This window comes from Alligator mississippiensis, chromosome 9 (assembly GCF_030867095.1).
Source record: "Alligator mississippiensis isolate rAllMis1 chromosome 9, rAllMis1, whole genome shotgun sequence".
Lineage (NCBI taxonomy): Eukaryota > Metazoa > Chordata > Crocodylia > Alligatoridae > Alligator > Alligator mississippiensis.
The window spans coordinates 5,541,959-5,567,340 of record NC_081832.1 but is presented as its reverse complement, the minus strand read 5'-3'; the positions used below and the strand labels follow the sequence as shown (position 1 = coordinate 5,567,340).

The 25,382-nt window shown below is 51.0% G+C and overlaps 1 protein-coding gene across 3 annotated transcripts in view; it reads right to left on the bottom strand.

The window, feature by feature from the left end:
- Nucleotides 1-10,788: 10,788 nt before the first annotated feature.
- Nucleotides 10,789-25,382, bottom strand: part of RBBP8NL (RBBP8 N-terminal like) — a 33,251-nt gene continuing 18,657 nt past the window's right edge. The window contains exons 6-14 of one of the 3 annotated variants that reach the window (XM_019484463.2): nucleotides 24,624-24,696; nucleotides 22,739-22,902; nucleotides 21,848-21,930; nucleotides 20,402-20,565; nucleotides 18,569-19,391; nucleotides 18,258-18,378; nucleotides 15,399-15,475; nucleotides 14,296-14,422; nucleotides 10,789-11,835 (exon numbers count right to left, since the gene is read on the bottom strand). In XM_019484463.2, the coding sequence (XP_019340008.1) occupies nucleotides 11,675-11,835; nucleotides 14,296-14,422; nucleotides 15,399-15,475; nucleotides 18,258-18,378; nucleotides 18,569-19,391; nucleotides 20,402-20,565; nucleotides 21,848-21,930; nucleotides 22,739-22,902; nucleotides 24,624-24,696 (1,793 nt within the window). In that variant the 3' untranslated portion in view covers nucleotides 10,789-11,674. The remainder of the gene's footprint in view (nucleotides 11,836-14,295; nucleotides 14,423-15,398; nucleotides 15,476-18,257; nucleotides 18,379-18,568; nucleotides 19,392-20,401; nucleotides 20,566-21,847; nucleotides 21,931-22,738; nucleotides 22,903-24,623; nucleotides 24,697-25,382) is intronic. The other 2 variants (XM_006274353.4, XM_019484464.2) reach the window with 2 other exon arrangements.

Below are 25,382 nucleotides of genomic sequence, written 5' to 3'. Positions count from 1 at the left end.
TAGATCCAATTCCTGGAGACTCGGGGCCATCCTGGAGGGTTGGCAGCCCTAGCGGGCTGGCAGGCTCGGCCCAGTGGGCACGTGCATCCCAGCCGCTAGTGGAGACCAGAGAGCCGAGTGCAATGTGCCACAAAGCCTCCATGGGAGCCCTGCCAGGCTAGACCCACGAAGGACTCAGGTGGTGTCACAGGGAGTTGAACCAAAGTTTCTCACTCCTGTGAGCTTGCCCGAAGCAGTGCCAGGATGGATAAGACAAATAACCACCACTGCATCCTCCTCCTCACCCATCTCCTCCTAAGCACTCTCCTGTGGGAGCTACATGTGTCCTTCTGGCCTGGGTACCACCTAGTGTATGAATCCGGCCTCAGCTCTCCATGCTGAGCATCGAGACAGCGGGGGCTATGCATTTCCTACTGGTGGAACATGGGCACCTATGAGACGTTAGATGCCTCAAGGTTTGGTGGTAGCTGAGCAGGGGATCCTGAAGCCCTCAGCGATGCCCAAGTGTTGGGTTTAGGTGCCAAAAGTGGGACGTGGGCATCTAAATCCCTCTTTGCCTTATAGGCTCTGATCCCACAAATGGGGCATGTCCGTGACTAGTTCCACCAGCAGCCACGAGAAAACTCTCGTGCGGAAATTGAAGCAGGTCCAAAAGTATTCAATTGCAGGGATCTGTTTTGTAGCTGTGTTGGTCTGAGATAAAGAGAAATACAAAACTCTAAAACTCTTGGTTCAGAGGTCATGCCTTTTATTAGACCAACTACAATTAGCAAAAAAAAAATGTCTTTGCAAGCTTTCAGACACATGCATCCTTCTTCAGGCTGAGGAGGAAATCGAAGATTGTAGAAGTCCTGCACTTTTAAAAGACTGAAAAAGATTGCACCTCCATGCCTGCTTCCGACACCTCCAGGGAAGACGGACAGCCTGATCCGCACATCAAAGAGCAACTCACACAAAAGGACTCTCACAGACGCAGGGGAATATACAGCCAGCCTCACCTTCCCCTGTGCAAAATGAAGTTTATTTTCTACCTAAGAGGACTTTGATGATCTTTGATTTCTCTTCAGCCTGAAGAAGGGTGTGTGCGCCTGAAAGCTTGCAAAGAAAGAAAGTTTTTTGCTATTTTTTATGTGGTCTAGGAAAGGGTATCACCTCTGAACCAAGAGTTTTAGAGTCTTGTATTTCAAATGCAAGGTGCATTTCCTTGTTTTATGGGACCAAAGAGAGCTTCATTTTTAAAGAGAGTGGCCTCCAGAAAAGCATTAATACTACATTTTCAAAGCTGCTAAATTCTAGGCGTAAGACTAAAGGCAGGTTAAAAAAATAATCCCATTTAATCCTATCATCATGGTTGTTAGTATATGGCTCTTTCCCTAAGCGCTATTTTTTTGCATACCATGCTGAATGGGATATTGATGTTTGTGTTATAAAATGAATAATGTCTTATCATAATAGCAAAGGTAATGCAGCGTAAAGCATTGTTTTCTACAGTTTCTCTTTAAAAAGCTATTAAAAAAAATAACTAGTGCATTAATAACACATCTTAAAAAACAGACATCCAGAGTCCAGAGAACATTCCTGGTAACACGTGATGCTCAATATAGGTCAGATTTTAAGCGTAACTTCTTTGGCAGAATCACATTATCAAGACAGCCGCAGAAAAGATATTTGGGATAAAAAAGAATTAAATCTCCTTTGTTGGCAGATTCATCTAAGAAGCCAAGAGACGACTGGCCATGAAAACTGAGCCTTTCTTTGCAGAGTTCTCCAGAGCCCAGGATCTGAACTGAAACAAATGGGTTTTGGGGTTTTTTTGGGGGTGGGGTGGGGAGGGTTGGTGCAAAAACCAGCTGTATAATGCAAGCTATCCCACTGAGTTAGCAGACTGGCTGGAGCAGCGAAGTGAGCATAGTTAATTTAGTAGGTTGCTAACTTCCAGACCTATTTCCGAAGCTTAAATTCCAGCGCTGTTAATACTTTAAAGCTGGGTGGCTTTCCTGCTACATCCGGCAAGTGTGCAGATTCTGTGGGGGTGAATGTAGCAGGTGCGTTCCTCTCTGTTTCATGGGATATTTTTGCAGTGCTAAAGGCCAGTACATAAATGAGGATAACTGAGTACAACCCGAGTCAACCTTTCCTAGACCTTTTAGAAAGGGGAAAGATGTTCTGTTTTACACTAACATGCTAGTACATCACTACCCAGGGACAATGATACAGTTTTGGCAGAAGGCTGAACAGTTACTGCACAGCTGCACAGCAGCTACCAGGCCTGACCTGAGACACAGCAGAGCCACTAAGACAAATCTGAGGGCAGCTTGGTTTCTGTATGCAGCATTATCACGGCAAAATTGCAAGGCGCCATCCTGTCCTTATGCAGGGGCTATATTTCCTCTTGTCAATAGGAGTTTTGCATATGCAAAAACTCCAGGCTTTGTCCTGGGTGTGCGATAACAGTGTTTCAACACAGATTTTCACTGGCAGGGGGATAATGATATTTTTGGATAACACTAGTATGGGAGCCAATAGGTCTAACCCGGCTATGAATATGTTTAGGCTGGAAATCAGAAGGAGGTTTTTAACCAGGAAAGGAGAGAGGTGGGGGAACTGACTGGATGGGGCAAAAATCTGACTCATTTTAGGATGAAGCTTGATGTATTTATGGACAGGATAACAGGATGGGGGTCCTGCCTTAGCAAGGGATTGGACTTCGTGGCCTGCGTTGCCATGTTTATTGAGCTCAGGTCACCTGCTGCCTTTCCCCTGCTACTTTCTCTCCCAGGCAAAGCAACATGGAATAAGCACTGGAAACCCAAACCTGCAGAAGCAGAGTCTAAAAAACAGAGATACTTCACACAGCTGCGATGGATATATCCCCAGATTGCCTGCAGTCCCAGCAGCCCTCATAAATCTCTGCAGGGATTCTTGCTGCCATTGTCTTGCCAACAGCAGCTCTGGCGAGGGTTGTCAATCACGATGACAAAGAAGCCCCTGGCTTTTCAAATCAAACCAAGCCCAACCCTTGTGGAAATATTATGTTTTAGGAGCACGACATCTGGAAATGCTCTCTGTTTCCATCAACCCAAACTATACAGCTGCAAATGAGGCACTGCAGCTGTCTCTGTGCGTGCAGACTCAGGGCAGGCTAATCCCTGTCTTCAAAAGGCCTCCTCCTTTCTCTGCAGAGGAACGTCGACATCCTTCATTGGGGCCTGACAATTCACCACGTCCCTCCCTTTGTAAATCCCCCTGAGATGGTTAGGACTAAGCGGTACCTGAATCCCAAAGACATCATCTCCTCTGACCCAGACAAACTCCTGATTCTAGCCCTCCATTCCCATCAGCTGCATACTGGGAGCTTCCCCACCAGCTCCCTGAATACACACCTCGGTTTTTACCCCTTTGCATCATTTGCTCTGATTATTCTTCACCTCAACCGGAAGCCCTGGTGTCACTGTATCCGTGATGCTCATCATGGTGCTCTCACCAGGCTACAAGTCCAACAGTTGAACTCAAATGTCAGGGAGCGTTCTCAAATGTTTCTGAACCTCTGTGTATCATGCAGTTAAAGGCCTGGCTTTGAAATTCAGCACACCTCCATCCGTACGATGCATACAGGATTGATGGATGATATATGGCACAAATCATATGCCTGTGCTTTTTTGAATGCATTCTGCCTATTAACCCACCTCTCTGGGTCTTCATCTCTCTTGTATCCCAAACTATCGAGCCAGTCACCATAGCCTGGTGTTGTAGGCTGTACAGATGTCTGAATCTTGTAAAAAGCAACAACATTCAGACTACCTTGTTGGGCAACAGTCAGTGCTTTTTGGGACTTCTTGGCAATTACTGGAGAGGAATGGACATTTTCCCAGGCCAGGAGCCCTGATAGAGATGCAATCACCCCCTTACCTTTCCTTTAATTCTTTTCTAGCACTGCAAATTTCCAGATAATGGCATAGTGACATGTGTAGCCTCCAGAGGTGGGGAAGTGTTACCAGCTAGACCCCTGTGCCCATAGCTGTCCTCCTTGGAAAACCATCCAAGCTTTTGCTGTGACATTAAAAGAGGCTGAACTGATTGATTTAATCATATAACCCTACGCTGGGGAAGGCTATGTGCTCTCTTCATGAAAAATGTATGTGGCATTTACATGAGGATTTGTGAAAGAATGAATCAAGACCTTTCCTTAACCACACAGTGCAGGAACTGCAGTATATATCATTGCTAATAGACCAAGAAATGTCTCTTCTGAATAAGTACGCAGATTTGGTGTTCAGCCTATACTGTTACTTGCTTTAAATTTGCCATTTCTGTTCCTTTGTTTTTTTGCATTTCGTTCAGCTAAGCCAATAGGGAAAAAAACAAACCCGTTCTGCTCGGCTTTATTTTGCTCCTGCTCTGCTCTACTTCCTTGTTACCACATACTCACATAGCACAGACGTGTTTCAGTCACAAATACTACAGAGAAACCTTTGTGTTGTGGTTAATTTTTTTAAGACAGCCCTTTCAACGTCAGGATCTGGAAAAACCTCGCAAAACTTATATTTTTCAGCCCAGAAGATATCTGAAAAATTACAATTTACTGCTGAGTTGACCAAGAGGCTGGTGTGTCACAGAATACATTTGTTTGATACCAGTTTCCAAGTCTGGCAAGTAATAGTGGAGATGGCCATTGCTATGTTTAACAGAATAAAAACAAAGTAGGCCCTGAACGCTCTCTTGGTTTGTGCAATTTCAGATCCAGATCCCGACCCAGTAGAAACCAACCTAATAGCTGTTTTCCTTTGTGGAAACCAGTACGATTCCAGTTCTGATGTTAGAATATCCTTGTTCATTGTTTCAGAGCTGCTATTTGTCTTGGCAAAAGGAGCAAGATGTGTCAACTTCTTGGAAGTCCTTGCCTTTTACTGGGACAGCTTCTGTGTTGTTTTATTTCTCCAGGGTTGGCATAGAAAGCTTCTTAGGGGAGAGTTGTTGAAAGCCCCCTAAACCCACAAAACTAATATGCAGGGTGTGAGCACGTGTGAGTGTGTGCTCATCCCTGTCCCATGCATGTAGGACATACAGACCGTGCAGTGAACCCAGGCCAAGCAGTGAATCCTGCCATGTGTCCAGTTTGCACAGGCCAAACCTGATGCAGAAAAAATGCAAGTGCAATTTAAATGGATGCTCTGGGGGGAAAAGCAACGGCTCTTCCTCTGCTGAGTATAAATGTAGCTGCCAAAATGATATTACACTTGACAAACTTGTAAATTATTAGGCCTTCTGGGTTTTTGCTCATTCAATAGGGGCAGGATTGGGAACATTGGGCTCAATTTACTCACGTAAATAATCCCATGAGCTTTAGCCAAGATGAACCGTATTGGGCCCATATGTGGAAGATCTCTTCCTCCTTGTGCGATTCTGCCATCACAAGCGGTGTGTTCTCAGACTGCCTCCTGACAGCAGCAAGTTTCCGCTCTGGGGTCTGCTGGTTACCTCTTTCCACCAAATCTATTTGCACCCTTTGATGCTCAAGAATTAATTGAAGGAAAAACCGAGGGCCATGATTAGACAAATAAATGGGCTTCAGGAAGTATTTATATTTTCAAAGCTAATGCAGGTGTGTGTAACTGAGCATTACAAATGGCTTTACGGAGCTAGGATCTCAGTACTTTGAAACCTTAGGTGATAACAGGAGATGGAAAAGCCGGAGCAGCAGGAACAGTGTGTCGCAGACTGAATCAGGAATTCGAAGCCACCCACCCTGCGCAGAAACACGTGCCCGAGTTGCAATAGCATCTGCAGATCCCAGGTCGGCCTCATTAGCTGTCTCCAGACCCACAGATAGGACAATCATGGAAGACAGTCATCCTTGACTGTGAGGGATTGCTGAAGAAGATGGGGGTAGATGGGTTGCAGCATATAAAGTTTTATTTTACTTGAGCCATGAGCTCAGGAAAGCACTTCACTCAAACCCCACCGATGTCCCTTTTTGCTGTTACGGCTATGGGATACTGTAGCTCTGTGAGACAGAGCATGGAGATGCCAGACCATAGGCTGCAAAGTCCTGGTAGGGATGACCCAGGCAAAAGGGACAAGCCAGATTTGTGATGACATGCTGCCGTCCATGCGGGGAAGGAAGTTCTGAATCTATAACTGTTGTTGGGACACTTCCTTATTTCCCTTTTCAAGAGAGCTTCGTGCTATATCAGGATCACTGACTACCCTGCCTTCCTTTATCTTTGGATCTCAGTCTCTCTCCAGCCCCTTTCTTTTCAGACCAAATACTTCCCCACAGAGAGTCTGGTTAGACGGATTAATTTACTGCAGCTACACTGCTCCTTTGGGCATGGTGGCAGCCCTGCAGTCCAGCCCAGGCTGGGGCAGCACGTAGCACCGCTGCCTCCAGAGCAAGACTGGAGCCAGACCGACCAGCTCAGACATGCTCGGCTTCCAGCTTCCCATCAGCGCCCCGAGCGCCTTTCCATGCCCCTGCCCTGTCCACCCCCTCTCAGTTCACCTGGGTAGGAAGAGGAGTAGCTGTTGGTGAGGGATCACTCTTCTCTGTCCCACCACACAGACCCTGGCAGCACTCGCGAGTGAGTAGGGGACTCGCTCAGGACACATGCCCTTCCCAGTGCCAGGACCAGATTCCTCCTCATACTCCCACAAGCAGCCCCAGAGGCTGGATGGATGCTTTCCCTAGAGAGGGTCACGGGCCTGTCCTCATGGTGATGCTCCTTGCTAGGGAACTGGGTTAATGGATTGAGGAGCTTTTCCCCTCAGCTCAGAGAGAGGCTCAAGCCCAAAAGTTGCATCTGAGCAACCCCAGACATATTTGGCCCCAGCTCAGAAGTCTGCGTCTGGACCCCTCTCTCTGGATTCAGCACTTGGATGTCCCTTGCGAGACATCTCCCATCCTCAGTGGTAAGGATCACGGGGTCTTCCCAGATGGCACAGGCTCTGTCAGCAGGTAGGGTTGGCTGGCAGCAGAGTCTGTGACAGCATCCGGTCTTCTACATCCCTTTGGTGTGTTGGCACCCTCCACCCCCTAACCCTAACCCTAACCCTACCCCCCCCCAGCCCTCTGCCTGCCACCCGCCGAGTCCTTAGTGTTTCATCTGGGAACAAGAACCTGACAACATGCTTGACGGAGATGACAGGAAGAACTGTTCACTTAGCTAGATCTATTGCTGTTTAATGGTGGGATGTCTTGACCAGAGGAGTCAGGCGCATTGATTTCCAGAGCATCCCCTGCCAGCGGAGCTCAGGCACTAACAAGCAGCGACTCTGCTCACGGTCATGAGCAGAGCTGCTTAAAGGACTGAGGTTTGCTGTGCACGATCAAAGGAGAGGCTTGTGCCTGGCAGAGCTGCTCGGGGAGCGACTCTCTCAGCAGCTCTTCTGAGCAGGCAGCAGAGGCTAAGAGGCACCATGGAGCCACCCAGCAGGGCAAGGCTTTCTGGTCTAACTCTGGCTCATCAGACTGCACATCTAACCCCGTTAGTCCAGTCCTGGCCCTGGGGTGAGCAGAAGCAGCCAATTACATTGAACCAGGGTTGAACGTGTGGAGGGAAATTGTCAGCTAGGGACTAGGCTGAGCTCCCCAATTAGCAGCTTACACGGCAGCTGGGCGCTTAAGGATGGTAGAAGCTTATTAATCTGCCCTGGGCTCATCTCCCCGCTGTGCCATTTGCAGGCAGAAATGCCACCCCCTGTCAGCTTCTCAGCAAAGGCCTTCAGCCTGGGAATGAAACACCCCTTAGGGCCCTTCTAGGGTCCTGGTCTTTGGGTCTGGTTAAGCTGCAGAGAGATGGTAATGAGCTCCTATTTTGCTGGTCGGTCCCAGAGCAGGTAGGATCAGTACAGCTGCTCTCAATACTCTGGCAAGGCTATTCCTTAGAGACCAGCCCGAGGTCATCATAGCTCAGCTGGCCATGCTCTCTATTGTCATCCTCGCCTTCCCCACCCCATCTCCCTCAACATGCCTAGGACTGCCGGGAAGTGGGGAAGTAGTGCCGGCTGCATGCCACTTTGAGGTCCCAGTAGGCAAAGTAACCCCGAAGGCCTTGAGAGGGGAGCACCCCAGATGGGAGGCCCACTCCTCAGCCTCCGTGATGACCTGTGGTCATAAAGCAGAGGTAACTAAAGGATTGAGATGCACTGTCTGCACCTCACGGGGTCAAACCCTACAGGACAGCCAGGACCACGATGCCTTTTGGGTGGTGACCCTCCCAAGACCGCATGGCACAATGAGTGGCGGGTGACACTGGAAGAACAAGATTTGTTAATCACGTGCCCGGGCACTTACCTTGCAAGGTGGGGTTGTGCAGGGTTCATTGGGAATGTGAATCCTTTCTCAGTAACAGCTGCTTCCACCTCATGAACTGAGCAATATTCTTTTTCCAACAAAAATGTATAGAGCTTCTCGGCTTGGTAGGAAAAACGGGGTTTTCTTTGTTCACGGTGAGCTACATTTAACCAACAAGATAAAACCCTAGGAGGGGGAAGGCACCTGGGCTGGCAGGCTGAGGCAGACACTACAGGAGATCGCCAGATGTTACTACAGGCGAGTCTCTATGGGTTTAACAGCAGGTTAAAAACCTCAACTTTAGTGTGGGTTTTACCCTTCCTTTAGGGAAGACAAGGCCATGGGTTGAAATCCTGGCCTGGGGATGGGGGACCTGCCATTGCTTTTAATGGACAGGGTGGATGCAAGGCCTGGGCAGCATTGCAATGTCACTTGGTTCTCCAGGTGCCTGCCCCTGGTGATGCCCTGGCTAGTTCCTGGGCTGTAGTCAGCGCCAGCTTGGGGTTGCACGGCAAGAGACTTGCACACACTCATGCTTGCACTTGGAGTGGGTAAAACCAGGGCAGGTAAATCCATAATGCAGGGCTCTTGGCAGGGCCTGATCCTGGAAGGACCGTGCCCTCTTGCCCCCCTTGGTTGCAGGACCTGTAGGCGCTCAGCACCTGTGACAAGCAGACCTGTGATTTAAAAGTCTGAATGTGGCAGCAGCCACCAAATTCCTGGCTCCGTTTTTTTGGCCAACATATTCAGCCTGTGCTGATGTCTGCTGTGTCCGAGATGTGGCTCCAGCTCATGGGGACAGACCCAGCTCAGCTTGGACCTGGTTCCCTAGGGTACCGCAGCAGTGGAGCTGAGATAACAGGGATAACCCCGAGAGTGCCCCAGCTTCTAGGGCAGGATTTGCAGTCTGCCCTGACTCCCCCACTGCTGGAGATAAGCTACTGTTGAGACCCAGGCCAGCTAGTTTGAAACTCTCTTGGTTTTGTCTGCTTTCCACAGCAGCCAGGCTTTGAGGGCAAGGCAGCTGGTGGCCCACCGGACAGCTGCCCCGTTTGCCAGGGGTGGATGTGCCTTCCCGCACTCCAAAAGCTCAGTGCCATCAACTTTTCCCCCACGAGGTGGCACTGGCAGACTACGAGAGTTAAAGAGTTCATCCAGGTCCTGCTCCGAAGTCCCTTTTTTCAGTGCCAAGTGCATCCTCATTTAATTTTAGCCTGGGGTTTGCCTGCACTGACCGCCCCACTCTGCTGCCCCAGGGATGCTCAGGACTCTTAGGAGGGCTCTGAGCTCCTGTGAAGTCCCCACAGCTCCTATCTCTGCGGCTGTCAGGATGGGGAAGGGATTGCTATTTTCTCTCCCCCTCAGCAGCCCTGGGATTCATCCCAGCCATGCTGGGATCAGCTCCAACGGGGTGGCACAGGGTGACAGGGACCCAGCCTCCCTGCCCCAAGGCTGGGAGCTTTGCCTACACAGCCCCTCTGTTGCTTTCCAAGCTATTTTTCATGGGATGGCATAATGATGCCTCTCACCGAGCCATGTAGACACAGTCTCCACCCGGTTCCCTGTTTTTATTTAAAGTAACATAGATGCTGATTCCAAGCGGCATGCGTGGGACTCCTGGCTCCCAGGAGGCAACTCTTTCTGGAGCAGGACCCGGGTCTGCTCAGAGCTAGGTCCCGTGGGCAGTGAAACAGCCTCAGTAGGATCTACCTGTCACACCTGGGACCCGGGGCCACTTCTCTGGGTGCTTCAGCATCTTGACAGTGCTGAGGCTTCTTCAGAGCACACTGCACAGAGGCAGATGTTGAATGGAGAGAAATGCAATTTGGAAGAGCACATACCAACTGCAGACTTCCTCAGCCTGACGAAGGGTTTTTAAACCCAAAAGCTTGCTACAAATTTTTTTTCCAACTATTTAAGTTGGTCTAATAAAAGATATCACATTCACCCAAAGAACCTTGTCTGCCTATAAGGAAGAGAGACTAACGCTGCCGATTGCCTGCTGGGGTCTCACCTGGGAAGCCTAGAAAAGGCCTGAACGTGGCACCAGCTCCTGCTCAGCCCCACTGTCCTTTCACAGGGAGCTCAAAGCTAGCATCGGGCAAGGTCCTGCCTGCAATAAGGGCTGCCTACAAACAGGGGGTTCAGTTCGATGGGGAAGGGAACCCCATTTGGCACATGCTGAAGCAAAACCGGCTCAGGCCTGATGCACTGGAAACACGACTGAAGAACAGTTCATCTGTGTGCAAACGCGTCCCCGCCGGGCTGTCTGCTGGGCAAGAGCTGCAGCTCTGACTTACAGGCTTGACCTTTCCCAGGCCCCAGAGCCTGTTCCAAGAGAAACCATCTGGGCTGTCTCTCTTCCCTGGCCTCGCCTCCCCGCCTGCCTTTGGGCATGCATCCAGCCCTTGGTTCCTGCGCCACTCCTCTCCCTTCCCGTCAGCGCCCCTGCCCCAAGCACAGCCGGTGAAAAGGAAAATACCAGCTTCACCCCCTTCAAACAACAGAGCCACGTGCACTGGACCTGGCCGGGATTTATTCCAGGGGAAAGCCAGGCCCCCCTGCAGGGGTTGCTCCATGTGGCCTGCTGCTTCCCCCCCTATAACTAACCCAGACAGTTACAAGTGGGGGAACTGCACCTGTTACCCCCAGCCTATTAACCCTCGAAGCGCTTCTCCTCCTGTGAAATGCCACGAGGGGATGCTGCTGCTTCCTCTAAAATCCACATTCCTCCTTGCCCTGACTCCGGTGTCCCCAGTATAATGTTGCCTGTAAAGTCCCGTTCTCCAGTGAGATGGGGAGTCCTATCAGAAGGGGTGGTGGGGTCTTCCAGCCTTCAGCCTGCTGTCACTCAGCTGTGTATTTCCACCAGCACAGGACTAGCAGACCTGAGAAGCAAGAGAGCATGTTCCCCGCTCCCTTTGAAGACCTGCTGCATCCGCGCAGTGATATCTGCAGGTACCGGGCCCAGCATTTAGTGTCCTGAAGAGTTTCTGCTGCTGTTGGTCTTGCAGGCCTCATGGAAAAGCAACCCACTTAGGTTGCCCATGATGCCTGATGGGGCTCATCAGTGCCAGGACACAGCATCACCTGTATTCAGCATCACCATCTGTGTATTCAGAGAGTGATAATGCTTGGCACTGAACAGCGATCTGCAAAGTGGTTTCCAGTCCCACTGAACTAGTCCTCACAGACCCTCCTGTGATATAGAAGAGTCTTTATTTCCATTTTGCAGGTGGGGAAGCCAGAGGAGGGCAGTTCAGTGAGTTGCCTATGGTCACAGAAGGAGACACTATCACAGCTGGATGTCAAATGCTGGGATCTTCGGCTCCTGGTCCAAGGACTACAGCGTCCATGCTGATATTTTTGTTCAGCTCTCTGTTACGGTTCCTCATTGCTGGAAGCCGGGCTGCTGTTGTTTGTTTCCTTTGTCATTCCTGGTGCATCAGCTGGAGCCTGGGCCACTTTGACTTTCTTTCTCGCTCTCACTGACTTCTTATACTCTGCTAATGAGATGATGACCGCAGGCGTTAACTGCACAGCTATGGATATTTGAGACGGCAATTAGAGCCACGTTAGAGGTCAGCAAGTCCCCAGCCCAAAATATCATGGCTAAGAGAGCATAAGGCTTAGCAAAGCCAAGACGAATGGCAGCCACACTCAATTTTGTTTTAAATATCCGTGAATGCAGGCAGGGGTAGTTTAATAAGAATGAAATGCCCTTCACGGGGTCACCATCCTGAAAGGCAGCAGCAAGAGCCCATGAGAAATAAAAGGAGAGGCTGTCTCCGAAACAGAAGGGGAACTAACTGCTTGTTTCAGGCAGCCTCCAATCCTGCACACTCAAGTTATGGATGTGCAAACAGGTACCATGTGCATTTCTGGCACATCCCAAGCCCTCATGTGCCTTGCCAAAGAGATCTACAACTGCCTGGCATGCAAAAACCAGGTGCACGACTTTTGCAGGCTCACTTTTTCGGGCATGCAAAAGTGGATGCAAGTTGGAGAGCGCAAGGCCAGAGATTTAAACTCTCAGTGCAAACTTGTGTTTAATTGTTGGCTTAGCCCCACGGGGCACAGACCACATGGGCTCGTGCGCCCTTGCATGCATATTCCAAGCGTGCCTGTTTGCACAGACAGCGTGACTGCATGCAGAGGGATATTTGCACGTGGGAAAGTGTAGCAGGAAGCGGGATCTTTGCAAGAGAACATGGGCAAGTGCATGCATACACATGCATTATTTATTCATATAAATAGATCTCATCTTTCAGTTAACCTGGCTCTGGCGGATGCTAATGTAAACTGTATAATAGAGAGGAGAAAGCGAGGAGTCAGTTTTTCACATGCTGGGGGCATTTGTGTGTGTACAAGGTGTGCAGAGTCACTGTGGACTCATGCCCAAGGCAGGTAAGTGCAGGCATAAAGACCTGGTTCAGAGCAGCTGTGTGTGCAGTGGGCTGCTTGGCACTTCTACAGGGAGATGGTGTTTGCATCCCCTACCTGTGTAATCCCAAATCCTGACACCAGGACTGCACTGACTGACAGGCAACAGTGACTGCGGTGGCAATAATGCCCAGACAGATGAACATAAGGGCTCTTGTCCTTTCCTACAATTTTGTGCATCTCTGCCCATGTTCTGCAGGTGACCACACATTTGTGGAAGGAAAAGCAAGAAGACCGGGCCCTTCTCACATCCTCACCAGCTCTGCATCACCATTGCCACTTCTCCCCTTGACGTGACAGCTTCCTCAGCAGTGCCCTGCTATTTGTTTTCAAGAGGAGCTCCTTTTACTGTTTGATCAAGATTTCATTTTCAGCTCTGTCAGGTCTCCGGGGAAGGTAAGGGGTGGTTGGTGCTTGTTCAACAAGCCCCCTTTTATGTTCTGGTGACAGCCCTCCATCCATTTTTCCATCGGTCAACACTGCCCTTTATTTTTGGACTGCACAAAGGCAGCCACTCTCAGGATCTGTATGAGGGGGCAATATTTAAGGCTTGATAGGCAGCTGCTTTATGCCTAGCCTTATCAACAACAATTTTCTGCTTATTCATCCATAGGAAATACCAGTACAACACACTCCATTGTTAGAAAGTTGAAACCTCTCCGGCCATGCTTAAAAATCAACAGAGTTTGCATGGAGGCTTTCTCCAAATGTCAATAACTCATTGTTGAGTATTTGGGCTAGTCTGTCAGCCAATGTTTCTTGGAGTTGGCTAACCAAACAGGAAAGACTGACACCTATTAGCTTAGGTGTTAAGAAGTGCTCACTCAGCCGTCCTGTCCCTAGGTGCCTTGGCTAACCATTAGCAGGGGGCTCCCCTGCCTGGAGATACACAAGTTGCCAATGTACGGTGTAATGTGTCTTATCGTTGGGAATCAGAAAAACTCAACTGTGTCACCTTGGGCAAACATTTGTGCTGCATGAAACTCACTGAGCGGAAGCAAACGTGCCTAGGCTGGGGAAAGGAAAAGGTTGAATTCAAAATTTCATTTAGGATACCAAATCATGAGATCTGGGTCCTTGGAATAGCTGTAGGTGCCCATCCAAGTCAACGGGAAAACCAAGGAATAGGATGGAGACTATTATAATGCCACTGCATCAACAGTGTGCCACCATTTGCCAGTCCTGGCCATGGATACTGCAGAATTTGGGGGGTTCGGAGAGCAATGGCAACAATATGGGGGTTGGGAAAGAGATGGCGAAGGTTGCACTGTTACCCTTGGATGACCAGGCGGTAGCAGGATCGAAGTAGACAAAATGCTGAAGGGCAGACAGGGCCAGGGGCTGGGTGGCAGGTGGTTGTGGTTGAACAAGCCTCCCCTGGCTGTGGGCAGTGCCCCAAAGAGGGGTGGGAGGAGTTTCCCCAACACAGGGCTGCAGGGAGAATCAATGGAGCCAAAGGGCGGCAAGTTTATGACTGATGCCACTGGCCCTTTCTGTGGCAAAGAGACATACCCAGTTTCTTCAGCTGGGTCCCTCAGGGCAGCCCTTTGCCTTCCTACCTTTGGCTTGGGGATCCTGCCCTCTTTTCCTTTTCTTTTGCAAAACTTGAGCTTTGTCCTTTGTGCAGAACTGCTCTTCTTCAGCAGGAGCTTCCTGGTGGGGGTCATGCTCCGACGCGGCCACCACCTACACACAAAATGACAGCGGGTCGGTCATTGGGCTCCCCAGCTTCCCGGGGCTTCTTGGGGTCTGTCGGTGGCAGGCAGGTGCGTGACCTCCCCTATGTGGCAGCAGCACGTGGGTTTTCAATTGTTCATGAATGCGATGCACATGATAACCCCATGCCTTTGCCCTTCTCAAGTGCTTGTAGAACGGAGGGTCAGGATTACCGGAGGTGACTAGCAGTTGTGGGCGCCCACCTAGAGAGGCTCGAAAAGGGTCTGATTGTTAGAAAATGCTGGGTTGCTCCCCTGAAAATGAGGACGCTTGAATGTTTCCTGGGTTGGGAACTGACCCAGGAAACACTACTCCCTTCTGCAAAATCTTGGCCTAGTTGACTAACCTAATCACCCTAAAAGGACCCCAAGTGTGAGGTCTGAGCCCATGCAGTGGCATTCACACACTGGTTGTCACTGCGGACGGGACTGTCCTGTCACGGACACCCATGCCTCTCATATAGGGTATCCCCAGCGGGATCTACTGTGATATTCCAGGGAGAGCAAAGCATCTTCCCATTATCCCTGTTCTCCTGCTACCACCCCGAGATAAAGACAAGGATTTCCCTTCTAATTTGAGAAAACCTTGCTCCCTCCAGCACAAAGCTCCACCAGCTATTTCCAGGCTGGAAGTCAGGAGGGAGGGAGGGTTCAGTGACTGGGTCTCCAAGGCAGAAACACTTGCCACCTCCCTATGTGACCCTGGCCAGGTATATGGCCATTCTGTAACCCAGAGGAGTTCCCAAAGTCCATTTAGCCTGGGGAAATAGGAGGGAGATGGCGCTTGTATTGTCTTATTGTTCCACTTTCTGTTGGATGTAACATGTCCCTGCCTGACAGAATCGCTCTGGGAACTTCAAAAGGGGCTTTCACAAGCAAAAACCCCAACCTGCAAACATAACCTAACACAGGGTGTTTTTGGGCATGGGCTGGGGAAAGGACCAAACCTCGCTGTCCGTCGTGTCTGGCTCATCCGACTCCTGCTTCTCAGACTCCTGCTTTACAGACTCCACTTCATCGTCCTCTAAGGGAACAAGAAAGGAAGGTCACAGAATCATCCTGGGGAGCAACAATCCACCTCCCCTCCCTTGCAGACATTAGACACCTCCATTGTCAGGGTCCTCAACCCTTGGCAGACCTGTGCAATCTCATGGCACTTAAAATAAAGAAGACAAGAAGTGCTGAGACAGTCCAGAGGCATGGGCCCAAGCTCTTCAGTGTGCCCTGGCTGTCCAGTGACACAGAATGACAGCAAATCCCTCTTCACCGGCCTGCTGAACTGGAGTTATGGCTGCCTTGTATTGCTAGGACTAACTAGAGTGCCCTGGTGGGTCTGGACTGGGTTGGACATGAGTTAAGAGAAAGTCTGAGCCAGCAAGACACGTGAGTTACCTCCACAAGGTGGAGATACCTCACTGGACTTGGAGTTGAATTTTTCTGGGGTAGGGGTGTGCAAGGTCTATCTCTGTGTGTATGTATGTGCATGCATGTATGGATATATATGTGTGTGCATACACACACACGTGGGCAGGGTGGCAGTGCTGATTCCCACAAGAAAAAAGAAATGACCGCAACACTAAGGGGCAGCACAATTTCATCAGATGAGCCTGCCGTACCGAAGTGCACCCCCTCCTTTAACCGCCGTGTTTTGAGGTACATTGCACTCCCTCTCTTTTCCTAATCCAGCAAGGCTGTTGCCAGCACTTGGATTGCAGGATCAGGACAGAAATGAGCCCGAGTGGAAGTCCTGAAAAGCTGGCCAAGACTTCATGCCACGGAGTCACAGCAGCGAATTTCGTTCACAACAAACACGATGTCCCCGCACAGCAAAAGGTTTCCCCAGCGTACAGAACGGGGCAGAGACCTGCAGGCACGTGACCACGCTCACCCCGGCTCCTGCAGCACATCCTACCGTGCTGTCCTCATCTGGGCCAGTTTCTCTTTTTTAAACCAAGAATCTCTCCCCCCGCACATGGCTTACAGGTTTCAGACCCCTTTGGGAGCCCTTGCACTCACACGCTATCATTCCAGTGGGTTGAGGATCACTAGCATAGTGCAAAGGTATTCTGTGGGCCCTTTTCTGGGCTTGGCGTCGCCTTAAATTGAAAAGCAAAGCGAGCTCCGCATTGTCCCACACCCAGACTGTAATCAGTTTAAATTCTTCAGCCCTGATTACACCTTCTCAATATATAAATCGATACAGTGCCCCCTCCCTTCCCCTGCAGCTTTTTCCTCCCCCAATGCAAAAATCTAATTCCTTGCACTGGAAAATGCTCCTAAATCCCTGACACGCCCAGAGCCAATTAATCCAGGGTAGCTCAACTTTCCAGCTGAGCCTGTATGTCTGGTCTGGAGACGTGCTGCACTCCCCTCTATTCATGGAGTAAGGTGCTGACACTCTCCTACAAACAGAGGGAAACCAGGGTTCAACATCCGGGTGCAATGCCAGTGGAGGAGAAGGACACGCTTATGGTTGGAGGAAGGGTATAGGTGACCTAAACGGAGGGGAAAAACCTTCTGGGCTGGTGGAAGGAAGACTAATGGAAAGAAGTTGACATGAAACCAGTACACGAGGAGCTGGCAGAAGCAGTCCCCTGCTGCTCAAGCCACCCTACAGCCAGCGGGAATGTGCAGCAGCAGATGCTAGGAGCCCAAGGTGCATGGCAGGGCTCCACTGTGCTGGGATCTGCCACATCACCCCCAGCCTCTTCACAGCCCCGTTGCCACACACTGGCATCACATCTTGAGGCCAAGACCATGCTGCTGACTCCCCTGGAAGCTTGTGCCTTTGCTCCTCTGTGAAATACAGGTTTTCTACTCTGGGAACCGCAATAGTCTCTTGGTGACAGCCTTGCTACATGTGGCTGGATAAGCCCTCCTCTGGAGGCTCAGTTCGGGGTACCACCTTGAGGAAGCTGCCAGGAGCATGGGCTTTCCTCCGTGCCCACTCCAATGGGTATCTTGGGCAGCCGTTCTCCCTCCTTGCTCTGTGGCGAGTTTGTCTGCAGGAGAAAGGCTCCACATCCTACCCCACAGTGCATCCAGAGTGTTTGTTCCTTAAGTGATGGGCAGCTTCGCATCTTCATTGCTGGGCTAGTCTTTGCGCTCTGTGCTGCTGGAGCAAGGCCCTTGGGGAAACAACCTGCTCCAGCCCTCTGCACAGGGGAGCCACATGCCTGGCTCCTATGCCATCTCCCCTTCTGCTCCTCGGTATGGGGCAGAGCCAGGGCACTGGTATGTAATTCCCAGTTGCGTAAATCACCTACTGGGGTCTTGTGGCAACTGGCACAAAGCGAAGCTGCCCTGAGGCTGCTTTTCCTTGTGTGGGGGCTCAGTGCCTTTGAAAATCAGACCACTTTTGTCTAGACACCTAAGTAAGGGTATAGGGGGCCCAAGTGGAGGCCCTGGCTTGGAAAAGTATAGACATGGGGAGAGATTTCCAAAAGCACAACTGGGAGGTAAGTGCCTGACTCCTCCTAGCTGCCAAGGGGCTCCTGGTGCTTTTGAATTCACCCCCCCACCCCCTTTGAACCCGAAAACTTGCTTAATAACTTTTCTCCAACTATTTGGGTTGGTCTAATAAAAGATATCAAATTCACCCAAGGAACCTTGTCTGCCTATGTCCTTAGACCAACACTGCTACAACCTAACCTCCCCCCACCCCACTCCTTGGTATTTAAGCATTGCTTGTTTGCTTGGGAAGCCCAGTCCATTGAGCATCCGGTGCTGGGGAGACCTGCTCACAAGGCTCAAGGCACCCTCTGGTCTGGCCTTCTCAGACATTTCATTTGCACAGAGCTTTTTACCTGGCTGCGCGCCTGGTTCTTGCTTTTGTGCTGTAAGAGATGTTCTTATCCTGGTCTCTGGATCCAGCTCCGGCTCACGTGATGCTGACTTGCTAGTGGGATGTCCGCATGAGGAAGGGACCTGCAACACAGGCAATCGTAACGTTAATCGCGGCAAGAAGAAACCCCTGACATGAGAGTTAAAAGAACCTCTCTCCACCCGTGCCTCAGGCTAAGGGTTCTGCATATCTGTGGCAACAGAGCCTCATGTCCTTTAGGCAGGCTCTGAACATGCAGCAGCCTGTCCTCACCAGTGCTCAACCAGTACTCACCAGTCTGGCTGCCATATCCTTCTCCTCCTCCTCCTCTTTGGCACTGATCTGCTCAGACTCATGAGTCACAGGCGGTGGGGTGGCAGGCAGGCGCTGGCCGGAGGCAAGGTGGGATTTCTCAGCCCCTGCTCTCAGCAGCACGCTCATCTGAGGATCGGGACCTCGGCTGCGAGCTTCACCCTGCTTGGGGGACTGGTGCCAGCGGGTGGGCTTCAGGCTTTCCCTCCCTCTTCCATATTCGGACAGGTCCAGAGGTGTGTCCATGGCACAGTCTCTTGCTGCCTCTGTCTTCTCCCTTTGCTCCAAGTGGTCCCTATTTAACCAAAGGTGTTTCTCTTCTCTCCCTTCCAAGGGATGCTTCAGTAAGGACCCTTCCTCTTTGCCTCCTGTGGCTGTGCCCTGGTGCGGGGAAGGCGGACACGTGTCCGCTGGCGGGACAACAGCTGGACGGCGATCCCTGAACTCTCGCTGGCGCTGGTGGGTCAGGAAGCACTGCAGCTTCTCCCTGTGCTTGAAGAGCTGGAGCTGGCCTTCTAGGTGCTGATCCCTCATATACACCACAGCCCCAGGCAGCTCGAAAATAGCTGCAGGATCCTCCCACTCGTCCTGCGCCCGTGTCCTGCCCTCTGCCTCCCTGGCCCGAAACAGGGGGCTCGGGCAGCTGTTGCTTCTGTCGGTGGCAGGGCATTTGCTCCTGAGTCCAAGCTGGTGCAGGGAAAGGTGCTGGTTCAGGAGGCAGAGCTGCTCTTTCCGTGCGGTCAGCTTCAGCGCTTCATAGGAAGAAGCTGCCTGGTGGGAATCCGGCTTGTTTGCTCTCAAGTAACTAAGTGAGACAAAAAAAATTAAAGTAAAGATGCAAGTTCCCAAGTGAGTCACCCTCACTCCCTGCTTCGCACCTCGCTCGTGCGGCTGACGGACCAGCATCTCTGCTGAGGTTAAGCTTGCCCGATTCTTTGGAAGATAATGGATCTCTGCCAGGTTACTCCGGCAATGAGTTTGGCCCGGCATACTGAAGCAAAACCTGTACGTCCACTTGTGTGTGTACCTGGACACCCACCCCATGGGTCCAACAAAGTGTCATTATAGCTGTGCAAAACCTGCTGGTGTGTGGGAAAACCAGGTGGTTTGGGGCAAGTTGCCCCTAGCCTAGAGCTGCTGGTGCAAAAATGAGTGCATATCCACCAACTCGCAGGTGGGCACAAACAACTCTACAGTAAAACAGACTTGATATTAGTCACCATCTTGTCCAACATACCTAGGGCTCCTCTGGGGACCTCCCGAGCTAAAAGTGTAAGCTGCTATAGCTTGAGTTGGAGACCAAGCTTCAGACCTGGAGCTGTGATGGACCCACATGTCTTACATGGGTTGGAAATAGAGGAGATCTGTGGCATTAGGTGGTGACGGGAACAGGAAAACTCAGAGGGGGAAAGCCATGCAGAGGAAAGGGTAGTTCCAGGCTGCCAAAACCCAGCTCTATTGAATTGGTGATAGCATCTTCTTGCTTTCTTCCTTAAGCACACATGAGCTCAGAGTACGCTGCTTGGGGAAACTGAGTCCTGGCCTATCACTCTGGTTTACCACTTGGCAGCCTCCACATACGTGTGCTCGGGTCATAACTGAGGATGCTCTGGGTATAGCTGTATGGTGGGAAGATGCAACATGGCATGTAGCTAATAGAGAGGCAAACAAAAGAAAACCACCAGCAGCGCACCAGCTTGCTACAAAGCCCTCAAAGTCAATGGGAATCTTCCAATCGATTTTGCTGGGAGCTGGATCAGGCCCAAGGAGAGTGGGATATTGGAGAGATGTCAGCACTGAGATAACACTACTCACACCTCCAGGCTGGGGCTGTGCTCGCGCTCTGGTGAGAGCAGGGGCTTCCTTGCTGGTGGTGACGTTGCTGTCTCGGCAGAGGTTTTCCCAAGGGGGCAAGGCCGGGATCCAGGTCTCACCAAGGCGATGGTCCCATGCAGCTGGTTTGCTATCCTCTGGGAAGGCTAAAAGCACAAGGGAAAAATGTGCTTGAAATTTAGCTTCATCTAAAGACCTGCTGCTGAGTGGGGACTAGGTAGAGAAAGATGACAAAAGGAGAAGCTCTGCAGCAGTGAATACATTTTCTCTTCTATCAATTTACATTAATAATTCAAACGTGTTGTTATATTCCCAATGAACAGTGGAATGAGGCTGCAGCACAGTGCCAGGATCTGCCTTTTCTTTCCCCGGGAAGGCTGCTCTCCACTTCCTGTTTGTCCAGCAGATTCTGCTTTATTTCTTACTTTCCAGCTGCACTGACTTACACACCAAGAGGCCAGGCGATCTGTCTAAGGTGAGCTAGGACGCAGTGTCTTACCCAGGATATGATCCTTCAAAGCCCCGGTCCTTCATCCCAACTCCCATGTTTACTGCCTTGTAGCAGCCAGCGCACTAGTGCACCTCCATTCGCAAGTCAATACAGCATCATCTTTCTGTGCCCTCATAAAAAGGCTCTGAACTTGCCTCTACTTGACATTTTCCCTTCCTGCTTTGACATGTCACCACCAGCCTCTATCCTCTGTCATCATTAATTGCTCTCTCAGCTGGCCTGCAGCTTTGCCTTGTCTTCCATGGAATTCAGGTAACTGGCTCCAGGGCCAGAAGTAAAGCATCAGGGTGTATGGATGGGAATATATGTGGGTGTGTTTGAGCTCCCATCAGGAGATACAGTGCTCTGCTTCCCAAACTCTCCAGACCCCATGCTCAGTGATCCAGATCAGTCAGGATGCCTTTCCTGAAACACTCTTTCAAGGCATGGGTAGTTAGGAGTGCAGCCAAGGTCAAAAGCCAGGCACTTGGAGCCCAGCCTCTCTGAAAGGCAACACCCTTGTAGCTTCTGGACCTAAGAAAGTTCCCTAATTATGTATCAGAGAGGGGAGGCAGTGTTATTAGGAGCAGAGTGAATGCCATTGCAGGACAGCGACTGCCTGCTGCTAGACATGCTAGGAGACATTTCCAGCGTATAAGCATGAAAGCAAGGCTGAGGTTTTCACTTTAATAGCTGGAGACCCAAGGGCTGCAGCCAAGTTCTTGCTGGATGCTCATGGCCAGTGTTAAGGCATGTGTCAAACATTGGGGTCAGGGCCTGGGACTGGCTGGTGTCTTTTCTTAGTGATCTACCGGACAAGTTATAAGGGCCTATATAGCATCCAGCTCACTGCCTGTCTGGAGTCAACTCTCCATGGTAAGGATGCCCGGACTTGGTGAGGAAAGCCTGATAATGCTGGACAACCTCTGGTAGCTTACGGTTTCTGGAACGGAGGCTTCTTGGACAGTGGCACTTGGGGAAATCCTGCTTCCTGGGGAACTCCTCCGTCTTGCAGACTTCTCTGAAAAGAAGGACAGGGCCTGTCACCAACAAAGCTGGCCAGAATTTTGTAGAGACTCCCTTGCATTTCTCCCCATGCCCTTGCATGTAGTGTACCTACAAAGCCTGGCCAACCAGGTTGCTAAAACAGACATCAATCAATACACCGCAGCTGTAAAGAGCCAGCCTGGTACCATGTGCTTTCCAAAGAGGATTTCTAAATGACCTGCAGCCACATTTCTGTTAGGAAATGCCATTGCAGGTGCTACTGGCAGTGCATGCAGTCCCGTGTGTGCTGCTTCATGGTCTATTTGTGCCTGTGTGCCGATGGGGTATGCGCCCAGTACTGTGGGTACAGGCAGATGAGCATGTGGAAGTGGGTATGCAGATCTGGGGGACAAAGCTGGTCTTTGGTCTGGCATTCAAATCCAGACTCAGCCTTTCCTGTGTAGACAGGCCACCGCAGCAGTGCTGCCACTGTCAAAGCAGCAGCAGTGGGCAGTGTCGAGGCAGCCTGAGACCGTGGGGGTCTCAGCAAGAAGGCTGCTGGGAATGACGGTCAAATGTTTGCATTTCTCACTCCTCAGCTGCAAGGCCTGGAACTGGAGCACCAGATCGGAGCTCTTGCCCGTGAAGCATTGCGACTCATCGTTGACATGCAATTCCAGGCAAACCATACGTTCTGCACTAGATGAATGTCCGTCTTGGGGTTAGGATGACCTGGTCTTTGTTTCCTGTTCGATGCATCTGCTGCTGGACTAGCCCATGGCTGCAGCTAAGCCACCCTCCCTTCCACCCCTCAGGTATGGACTGGAGCTGGCAGCCCATACCTTCTTCCAGTTCCTGGCTGGGTAGTTCATGGTGGGTCTCTTCTCTGCTAGCTGCCTTGTCTGTGCTGGCGTTTCGGCTCCCGGGGGAGAGCAGAGCCAAGGGAGAGTCAGGGGTTGAGCTGCTTTCTCTGGAGAGGGAGCGCTGACACTTGGCCCTGTCGCTGCTGCAATGAAAAGAATGCAAAGGCAGAGAAATGAGGAGGACAGCACTAGATTGGACGCCAGCCTCACGTGAGCTTAGCACACCACCAAAACCCCTTCCACTGCAGCTCACTGCACCTGAATGGCATGCTGATTCGGGTGTGAACCAACACAACACCTCACGGCAAAACCCAGTCAGAGCGGCTGACTTCCCCCTCCTTTTTTGTGGGAGAGATCTCAGCTACACGCCAACTTTATGGAAATGGGAGACCCCTCCCAGCTTGCTCCTGCAGCCGTATGGCTGAGGGCAAGCGAAACTTGGGGGCATGCGAAACTTGGGGGCATCCAAAGCCCAAGGTCCTGGGCTTCACCTTGCACGTAGGATGCCCGCCAATGGATCTGGAAGCACCTGAAGCCCCAGGTGGGGTGGAGGCTGTTTGTTGGTAGTAATGACTCATGGATTAGGAATTGATTTGGCTGGTTTGACTTGGAACACAAAAAATTAGAAAAAAAAATTAAAAAAAAGTTTGCGTGAGAGTTTCCCGGGAAGCCATGACACTGGCGTGCCTTCAGTGCAACCCAAAAGACAGACCGAAGTTTTCCCAGACGGTCTGTGGCCAACCTGGGGGCTCTGGCCAGGGATTGGGTTTTGCTTTCAAGCCCCAAAGCAGGGCTGGGAGTCCTGCTGTACAGCTTTGCACAGCTCCAGCTCAGTAAATCGGGCCAGAAGAAGGTCTAGAAACCTTTTGGGTGGCAAGAAAGAAGCCAGACACGATAGGGAAAAGTGCTCTTTAAACCGAGAGAACCGTCTGTGTTCCAAAGAAAACACATTTCTGCCCTAATCCCTTTCTAATCATTTTTTTGGACTTTAAACCCCCGAGGAAAAAAATGGCTTGTACGTGTTGGCTAATTGGACGTGTTACCTGAGCTTCCCCATGGAGTTGTGCTGGGTTATTACTTGCCGTGGTTTGCATGCTCTCCCCTCCTAATCCGGCCTGGATTCTCTTCCTGGCAGTTTTTTTCCTCAGGAGAAATGTGATCTCTTTCCTGCAGCTCTGTTTTACTGACTCAGGGCCCTGCCGCTCCCTGTAAAGATGTCCTGGCAAACTGCATGCCTCAAGGGTTTTGCCAAGAGGTGCTAGACCTTAATAGGTATTTCCAGAGATTTATGCATAATGGGAATGGATTGGAAGCTGGTGATAACCAAGACCATGCCCTGGCTTCTTCTACTTCCCTTCAGCAAGGCCAGGGTTTTGGTCTACTATTCTAGCAGCTGGGTGCAAGGTGCGTGCTGGGCACATGCTGAGTGCCCTAGGGTCCCCAAGTCTCATCAGAGACCAGGGACCCAAAATACATTTGTGATCAGAGGAGGGGATCCCCCCCACTATGCCCTAGCAGTGCACTGAGGGGTCTCCTGCAGGCCCCACTCCCCTCCACCATCAGGGGCCAAGCATCAACCACACTTGGCCCCAATGAGGCACAGAATGAACAGCTTGCATGCTGGGGTGGACAGAAGTGAAGGTGGGGTGGAAACAGGGGTCCAGATCCTCCAAGGTACCTAATGACCCCCTGAAATGAATGGGAGGAAGAGGATCCGGGAACAAAAAGCACGGTGCAGAAGGACTTGGCCAGCCTGAGGAAGCCGTCTCCACTACCTGGGCCAGAAGCAGCACCGGCTCGCCCATCCCTTGTCTTAGGGGAACCGTCTTGCCAGCCCTACATAGTTAATTAAACCCAAGCTTACTCCAGACTTCGCAACCGCTTCAGCTCTTCCTTCAGAGTTTTATTTTCCTCCTTCAGCCTGTTCGTTTCGTTAGCTGCAGAGAGAGGCAAGAAGCACCGTGCATTAGGGGACCGGCCGAGACTTAGCAGGTTGAGTGGCTGGGTGATGAGAGCTGTCCTGCAGACGCATGCCCTTGATGGGCAGGATAATGAGAAGTGCTTAAAAAAAGCCCCCAACTGAGTCTAAGCAAAGGTGATGGCATTACAGCACCCAAGCCCAGGTCTGCCAGGGCCAGAGGGAAGCTGGAGAAACCTCCCACGACACTGCCTCTCACAACCCCCTTCTCCTCTTGCAGATGGCGCGAGGGCGATGGCACTGGGAAGGACAAGCAGCAACTGCTTCAGGCCTCACAAAGGCTGCTCAGGGCCCTCCGAGGGAGCTCTAGTACTGAGCACCTTGAGGAAAAGCAGGAATGTATATGCCCAGAGACCTCATGTCTACGGCTATCTCCTCTTAAGCAACACTGCTGTCATCTCCCTGGCTGGTCGCTGCCCTCCACCTCCCCTGCCAGTGCATGGGCAAATGTCATCCAAATGACGATGGCCTAAGTGGAAGCCAGACCTCCAGAAGGTAGCATGCCCTCAGGGACTGGCCTCACTGCATCAGTCTAGTGCATCAGGGTCTCTCCTGTCCCTCCTGCTAGCTTCACCTTCTGGGGCGATTATTCTCCCTGGGACAGGGAGGAAGCCAGGAGCGGTTATTCAGAAATGCAGTTCATAA